General features: G+C 37.5%; 1 protein-coding gene across 3 annotated transcripts in view; it reads right to left on the reverse strand.

The window, feature by feature from the left end:
* The window catches only part of ANK2 (ankyrin 2, neuronal), an 843,213-nt gene that overhangs the window by 299,899 nt on the left and 534,672 nt on the right, over positions 1 to 8,642 (reverse strand). For all 3 annotated transcript variants that reach the window (XM_006881082.1, XM_006881081.1, XM_006881083.1), the window contains one exon: positions 4,323 to 4,424. In XM_006881082.1, coding sequence (XP_006881144.1) covers positions 4,323 to 4,424 — 102 coding nt within the window. The remainder of the gene's footprint in view (positions 1 to 4,322; positions 4,425 to 8,642) is intronic.

The raw sequence follows: 8,642 nt of genomic DNA on the forward strand, positions 1-8,642 counted from the left end.
GGGATGGGTGTGTCAGAGGCGGTGCGGTTGGCGCAGGATAGAGCAGGGTTTAGAGCTGTTGTGCATAGGGTCGCTATGAGTCGGAAACGACTCGATGGGAAATAACAACAACATAACCCACATGGGAGGAGATTACTCATTGTTCTCCCATGGATCAGCAGAGGGCTTTAAACTGCATGCCTTTGGGCTGGCAGCACCACTCCTTAGGCCATTAGAACTCAAATAGAAATGGTGAGCGCCATAAAGTTAGAGATGATCCACTAGGGTTTTCTGAAGCTTTAAATCACACAGAAGGATAGTGCCCGTTTTTCCCATGGAGAAGCTGGTGGGCTCGAAGAGCATGCCTTAGAGTTGACAGTTCAAATCCTTACCATTAGGGTACCAGAGCTCCAACAGTAAATAGTTTTCAATAACATATAACCCATTACTCTAAGAGACAAACAATATTCCTGTGAGTAACAAAGACTTTTATGCCTTAATATCCAAGAGGGTGCAGAGGTAGTCTGTGCCCTTAACTGTTTGATGTAGAGAGTGGAATCCGTAGGCAGTTTATAAAGAGGTGTGAATATGCTACAATCACATTTTTTTTATTTCACAAAGATCACTAAAGGGACTTGCGAAGAGTTGACCAAAGTGAACAGCATTGGAGGTAGAAGCTGAGGAGATTGTTACAACACAAGTAAGAGAATTGGAATAGGGGCAAGGAGAAGACAAGAGATACTAAATTACTGAGATTGACATATTAGAGAGAAAACCCCAGCAAGAATGAAGAAGTATCATAAAGTTTTGAATAAGAAAACTTTAAATTCACTTTTTAAAAAATTAGATTTGAGAGACTGATCTTGATCAGAAACCCACAGCTGGGGCCCTGTGTATGTCAGGATAGAGAATCAAGAATATTACAGATGATTTAAAATCTACTAGTCAAAGTTAAAAGCATTTGACTGTGCAGATCAAAACAAAATACAGTTAACATTGAGAAGCATGGGAATCCCAGAACATTTAATTGTGCTCGAACTTTACATAGATCAAGAAGCAGTTGTTTGAACAGAACAAAGGAACACTGTATGGTTTGAAATCAGACAAGATGTGTTTTAAGGCTGTATCCTTTTGCCATACCTACCCAATCTGTAAGCTGAGCAAATCATTTAAGAAGCTAAACTATACAAAGAAGACACATGTTACTTCACAGAGAGTAAGGAAGAATTGAAGCAACTACTGAAAAAGATCAAAGACATTATATTATCAAAACATCTCAACATTAAGAAAATAAAATTCCTCACCACTGGACCTCTAGGCAACATTATCATAGATGAAAACAAGATTAAAATTGTCAGTGACTTCAATCTACAATTAACATCCAAAGTCACAGTAGTTAAGAAATCAAAAGACCTGTGTAAATGGGTAAAATCTATTATCAGTGAACTTTCCAAGGAGATCAGTTCAAAGAATAAGGTCTGCCTGGTTCAATCTATAGTATTTTCACTTGCTTCCTATGCATCTGAAAGTTGGTCAATAAATAAGGGAGACTAAAGAATTGATACCTTTGAGTTGTGATGTTGGTGAACAGTATTGATTATATATACCATGGACTACCAAACAGAGATACATGTCTTGGAGAAAGTGCTGTATTATCTTTAACAGCAAGGATGGGGAAACTTTGTCTCACATGCTTTGAACATGTTGTCAAAAGATCCAGTCCTTGGAAAAATACATCATGTCAAGAAAGGCAGACAGCCCGTGAAAGAGAAAAACCATCTAAGAGATGCATTGACACAATGATTATAAAAATGAGATTGAGCATGACAGAGATTGAGAGGATGGCATAGGGTGGAGTCAGGTTCATATGTATTGTGCATGGGTTTCTGGGAGTCATAATCAACTGGAAGTCACGTAACAGCAGTAAAGTTTATCTCCCGTTAATTTAACCGTAGCCAAGATTATTCACTTCACAGAAGTTTTCACATACACATGTTATTGTTGTTGATTGCCTTTGAGTCGAGCACAACTCTCATAGCGACCCTATGACAAAAGGTTTTATGCCCCTCTACAACTATCAACATTTATCAAAGTTCATAGAGCTTTCAGAGGCATGTTATTTAGGAAGTGGATGCCACTCCTGCTTCAAAATCTGTCACATTATGTTATTAATTTAATTTGCCATTGAGTTGCCTCTGATGTATAGCGACCATATGTATAGCAGCTCTGAACCCATCCCTGTCCTGATCCAGTCTCAACTAATTCCTACACACCAACCCCCCCACAACAACCCCCATTGCCACAGTTACTGTATCAATCCATCTTATCCTGGGTCTCTCTCTCCTGCACTGTCCCTCCACCCTTCTGAGCATGATGTCCTCCAAGGACTGATCTCTCCTGGCCACATACACATTCAAAAGAAAAATAACATGGATACATGGTAGATTATAGTTAATATTGGGATCCATGAAACATTAATTTGCACCATAAAAATCCTAGTTAAAAAGAGCAACATTGTTTTACAGAGTTGGCATTAAATTGAAGAAGGAAGGCCCTCCAGCCTTTTCTAAAGACAAAACAAAAGAGTGGCCAAGAAGGCATTCCTGAAGGGTATTCATATTCATAAGAAAACAAAAGAAGATCCTCACGTCACCCACCTTCCAGTACCTGAAGCAGCTGCAAAAGAACATTCCTACGAGAAACAAATTTGACCACTATGCCATCATCAAGTTCTCCTTGATCATTGAGTCAGCCATGAAGATAGTGATAAAAATATACTTGTGTTCTCTGTGAATGTCAAGGTCAACAAGCACCAGAATAAACAAGCTGTGAAGAAACTCTGTGACACTGATGTGGCCAAGATCAACAGCTTGATCAGGTCTGATGGAAAGAAGAAGGCATATGTTTGACTTGCTTCTGCCTATGCTGCTTTGGATGCAGCCAATAAAACTGGGATCACCTAAACTACGTCCAACTGGCCAATTCCAAACATAAATTTTCCCTGCCATACTAAAAACCAAGAAGTAGCTCAATGAATATATACCAACAATTATTGCAGCACTATTATTCACAATGGTAAAAAACCTGAACCAATCTGAATGAACAGCAACAGAGGAATAAACAAACTGTGATATTATAAAAAAGCATCTATTCATGAAGAGAAAAGTGATAATATATGCTATGCCATAGGAAAACCTTGAAATTATTATATTTATTTAAATAAGTCTATCACAAAAGAGCATATATTATGTGGTCCTTCTTACACATGTCTATATATCTAGAACCAAAATTGCACAAAATAAAAAAAATTTATTAATTCATAACAGGGGAAGGGGAGTAGGAAATTTGTACATATAGAAAACCCAAACTCAGGGAGCTCTGGGGGCCTCGTGGCAAGAAGCTGCACTGCAATCCCAAAGGCATGCAGTTCGAACCCACCATATGCTCCACCAGAGAAGGAGGAGCAATCTCCTCCTGGGCCAGTCAGATCCGATTGGACGGTACACAACAAGAAATAAAAAAGGAAAGAAAATCAAAACCCTCACACTCATGTCCTTAGAGTTAGAAGTGACTCATAACTCACCTTCCGTGAGTTTTTGGAAGCTGTAAATTACACAAGAAGAGGTTTCTTTCTACTGAGATACCTTTAATGGATTCAAGCCTTCACAGAGGCACCACCTTTGAGTTTAAGCAGTGCAACATCCTATGGATTACATCCCTATTAATTTAATTTATATAAATGTGTGTGTGTGTGTGTGTGTGTGTGTGTGTGTATACATAACGAGTATCTGTAATCCATTGGATCAAAAAAATAGGAAGACTCAAATAATAAATAGTTAAAATATATGGTATTTTCTAGACTCTTCATTGTGTGCATGTGGTAAATTAATAATCCAAACCCCTCATTTAAACCAATAGTTTCAATCTCTGTTCATTCTAAGTGATATATTTAATTTTAATTCTATCCTCTTATTTCCTTAACTCAAATTGTAACAAAGAGTTCCTCACGAGTAAAGGCATCTAGCAAAGAAGAGATTAGTCAAAGTCTAGATAGTTTAAAAAAAGTAAGTAAAGAATTATTTACAGTCAAGATTTCGAGACAGAATGATCAAGAACATTTCCTACAAAAAACTGAGTCAATGACTATTTTTTGAACCAGTCTGTCAATGATATTAGGTCTAGATGCTTATTGATGATATATTGAAAGGGGGGTAGAAATTGAGTTTTTAAAGGGGCTGACCTTTTAGTACATACAATAAAGATCTGACATGTTGGCTCTGGGTAAATCTAATAATAAATGATTCTTTATTCCACAGCCCAGGTGAGAGCTGCAGGACCCCTACCTGATTGCAGGTGTTGATGTCTATGCCTCCTTTCAGATACTCCACCACTTTGTCCAGGTTGCCTGCTCTGGCAGCTCGAAGGAAACTTGCATTGCTGTCAGACTGCAAGAAAAAGAGAAGATCTTTAAGGACTTATTAGTAAACAATGTATCAAATATAGAAAGATAAGAATGTTTAAACTTCAAGTCAAAAAGTTTTAGCTGTTAAAATATTTCAGTATTGATTTTTAAAAATGGAATGATTATTTACAGTGTAAGATCACTATGTCACAATATTTCTGTGGGATTGTTTAAGGCCGTTAAATTCAATGGGAAATATGCTTTGATTTATCAAAGACAAGTTGTCCTGGGGAGGGTGAAGCCCGGCTGTTCCTTGGAGACAAGGATTCTAAAGCTTCATCTGACATACTTTGGACGTGTTACAAGGCAGGATGAGTCCTTGGAGAGGGGTGTCATTCTTGGGAGGGTGGAGGGACAGCACAGGAGAGGAAGACCCTTGATAAGAAAGATTGATTCCATCACTGGAGTATAGGGATGGGCATGTCAGAGACAATAAGATTGGCAATGGATAGAGCAGGGTTTAGGACTGTTGTACATACAGTTGTTATGAGTTGTACATAGAGTTGTAGGTGACTCAACGCATATAACAACAACAACAATAATATAATAGTTGCAGCAGAACAACCAAAGAGATACATTCAAGTCAATCTAATGGTTATCCCAGAATAAAATTGTTTCATGTAAATTTCCCCCCCAGTATTTTACTATTTTTATATTAAAATTTAGTAGAGAAATAGGACAAAAAATTTACACAGAAAACTAGGTTTCCGTTTAATAAGTTTTATACAACTTTCCTCTGACATTAACTATATTTTTTATGATATGTCAGCTTTGTCTCTGGGTTTTTTTACATTTATTAAATTTTCACTGATCTAGTTTCTTATTCCTTCAATTTTGCTTTTAGGTAAATGTTGACTGTCATTAGGTCTCATAAGATTGTTTAAGAGACACATTACTCCCAGACGGTGATAATATATTAGGGTAAGATTCCATCAGGTCAACTATGAATCATCATGACCCTATAAACCACAGATTGAAACTCTGCCCTGTCCTGTACCATTTTCAATATCTAAGAGCATGTTTCAGAGCCTATGAATCACATGTGAGGAGATTGCCAATCTTTCTCCCATGGATTTTGTATCTTTTGCTTGTGTATTTCTTTTTGTTTCCATTTACTTTGGTGAAGCTGTACAAACTTCACCTATATTTCTTTTGTCTTTTCAATTGTGACCAAAAATATTAAACGAGAACTACTTAGAGAAGGATTTACGGTGGAAGTGTGAGTTACGTGGTTGACTGCTGACGAAAAGGTCAGTAGTGTGAATCCACACAATGCTTCAGGGGAGAAAGATGGATTCTCTCTTTTTGTCAAAATTTACACCTTCAGAAACCCAGTCAATTTGACACCAATGCATTTTTAGTTGATTGGTTATTTACTATCTAGATAGTGATTCCCTCTTCCTTCTCCCCCTATCTCTAGGGTTGTCAAGGATGTGACATTTCAGAAGCAGGTACTATTTAATCCAAATCTAGAACGCTTGCTATTTTTACAAATATGAGAAATAGTTTACTGAATATTGTAAGGTCTTCCTACTAAGATGTCTCTGAATGGGACATTTACTTTTTGTTGGTAACAAAGGACTCCTGTTGCTTTTTATGCCACCAAGAAGCTCCCAAAGATAACTAAATAATTCTTAAATGAAAAATGTTTACTACTTTATTGCAACCTTCAGCGATGAAGGCTTTGGAGATGAATTTACACTTCTCTCAAATTCTACTTTCACTCATTTGTTTCAACGTCAAAGTTCTCATGGCTTAACTTTATAGTGAACCTAAAGTCAAGCTGAAGGAGACTTGGTGGCACAGTGGTTAAACATTTGGCTGCTAAATGAAAGACTGGCAATTCCAACCCACCAGCCACAAGACAGAAAGATGTGCTAAACTGTTTCTGTAACTATTACAGCATTGGAAACCAGATTGTTGTTATTGGTAGATGCCATTAAGTTGAGTACAATTCATAGTGATCCTCTAAACAACAAATTGAAACCCTGTGCTATCCTATGCCATGCTCATCTTCTGTGACACACTTGAACCCATTGCTGTGGGAACTGTGGCCAATCGATCTCATTGAGGGAGACGGGATAGGCAGTTCTACTCTGTCCCACAGGATGACTAGGAGTCAGAATTGACTCCCAGGCAATGATATTTTTTTTTAAATTGTTACTGTCAAGGGAAAATATAAACAGAAAACTAAAATAAATTGATGTCTTAGTTTCTCCTCTTTCTTTACTGTTTGATCTCTATGTGACTCTGAAGACAAACACCAAATCTGGGTTGCCTGGCAGCCACATATTCATCTTTATTGTAAAAGAATACAGAAGATCTCCCGGATGCCTTGAGAAAATGGGATGCATTGCTTGGTAGGTAAATACTAATCTGATGCAAACTCTGTTAGCCCATTGATAGTGGAAAAATAAGATTACACTTCTAGCAGTTGATAGGAAACGAGTCAAAACGTTCTTGCTAAAAATGATCAATTTCAGTGAAGACTGATTTCTAAGCAATTTGTATTCCCCTACTCTAAAGATCTGATCCTGGGAGAAGCAGCTAAATTTTCCTCAGAAGAAATACTTAAGAGGGTTGATCCAGAAATCTAGGAACAATTGCCCTGCTTGTTTTTTGTTGTTCTGTGTGGGGGTTTTTTTTTTAAAGAAAGAAAAAAAATTTAAAAAGACTTTTAGGCTTTAACATAATAGTTATGATAAATACTATTAAAATTCCTAGACACATACATAATGGCTATAATTTTTCTTGAAAGATAGAATTTACTACATAAGATCTGACTTAAAAAAACCTAGCATGAATGGGAAAGCACATAATTTATCTACTTGGAAGTAAATCCAGGTTTGATGACTCTTAATCAAGCATTCTACCTACAAGGCTACACTGCCTCCCTCCCTTCCTCCAAGATTCTTCTTGGCAGACACTCTTGGCAACTCTGTCAAAGCTATTTATTATGACTTGTGATGATATACAGAGAGAGATAGAAATGGGATTATTTTCTCTTGGAGTCTCTTGGAGCATGAAATTATTTGAATGCTATTAAAATGATTTACACATGGGAAGAGTGAAAACCCTAAGAGGAAGTTACCTCACACTTAACCCAAATCTCAGAATGGCAAATATGTTTCCAAATGTGAGAAAGAATATGTTAGTAGTCAAAAGGTGAAACTAAAATCTCTACATCCCCGTTTGTGCTCTGATTCTTGAGAAATGCGCAGTGTATGACTAATATATCACCCTAGTCTTCCCTCTCCCTGCACGCCTGTGATGACTCGCTCCTTGTCCTTCCTGAAAGCTGTGCCCATGGCACAGTGCCTCAAGTATATCTGCAATGCTGCAGAGTTGAAATTGTGACTCATTTAAAAATGCCTGTTCGAGGAAATTATTCTGCTGCTTGCAGCAAATTCGAAATTCCAGGAGTAAATTCCACTTCTAGGTTTCTTGCCACAACACTTAGGTGTAAAACAGAATACTATACTCTATGTTATGTTAATAACTCACAAGAAAATTATTTAACTTAAAACAAAAAAATATTACAAGGTCACAGACAGGAAATATCAGTTTGTTATATGCAATATTTTAGCAAAATATTTTATTGACGATTTTGCCTAAAAAATTATCCCAGTTGGCTCATAAGGTGAATAGTTATAGGTAATAGTCCTAAGAAACTGCACTGTGATCCCGAAGGCACACGGTTCGAGGCCACCAGCTGCTCTGCTGGAGAAGGATGGGCAATCTCCTCCCATAGGATTAACTGTATCTGAAAACCCACCATAGGGTCCTCTATGACAGTACACACAACAACAACAACAGGCACAGATTTAAAAGGGCTATATGCATTATCTCATTAGTATTCACAAAAATACTCTGTTATCGTTGTGTGTCATTGAATTGGCCAAGTATCAGCAACCCTATGAACCAGAACTTTGCCCTACCCTGTGCCATCCTCACAATTTCCAACATGCTCCAGCCACATGCTCCAGTTACAATTACTATGTAAATTCATCTTGTGAGGTGTCTTTCTCTCTCTGATCCTCCACCTTTCCCAGCATGATGTCTCACTACAGTGGACTGGGTATTTGTACTTTAAATCACAGAACATGATAAAAAAGAGTGCTTCAGATGGAAAGCAAATTCGTCCATATGTTAACATCATCACCCAACTATCTGCACCCTGGGGCGGGGGGGGGGGGTAAAA

Source organism: Elephantulus edwardii, unplaced genomic scaffold (genome assembly GCF_000299155.1).
Source record: "Elephantulus edwardii isolate Elephantulus edwardi_28Jun2011 unplaced genomic scaffold, EleEdw1.0 scaffold00012, whole genome shotgun sequence".
NCBI classification, from domain to species: domain Eukaryota; kingdom Metazoa; phylum Chordata; class Mammalia; order Macroscelidea; family Macroscelididae; genus Elephantulus; species Elephantulus edwardii.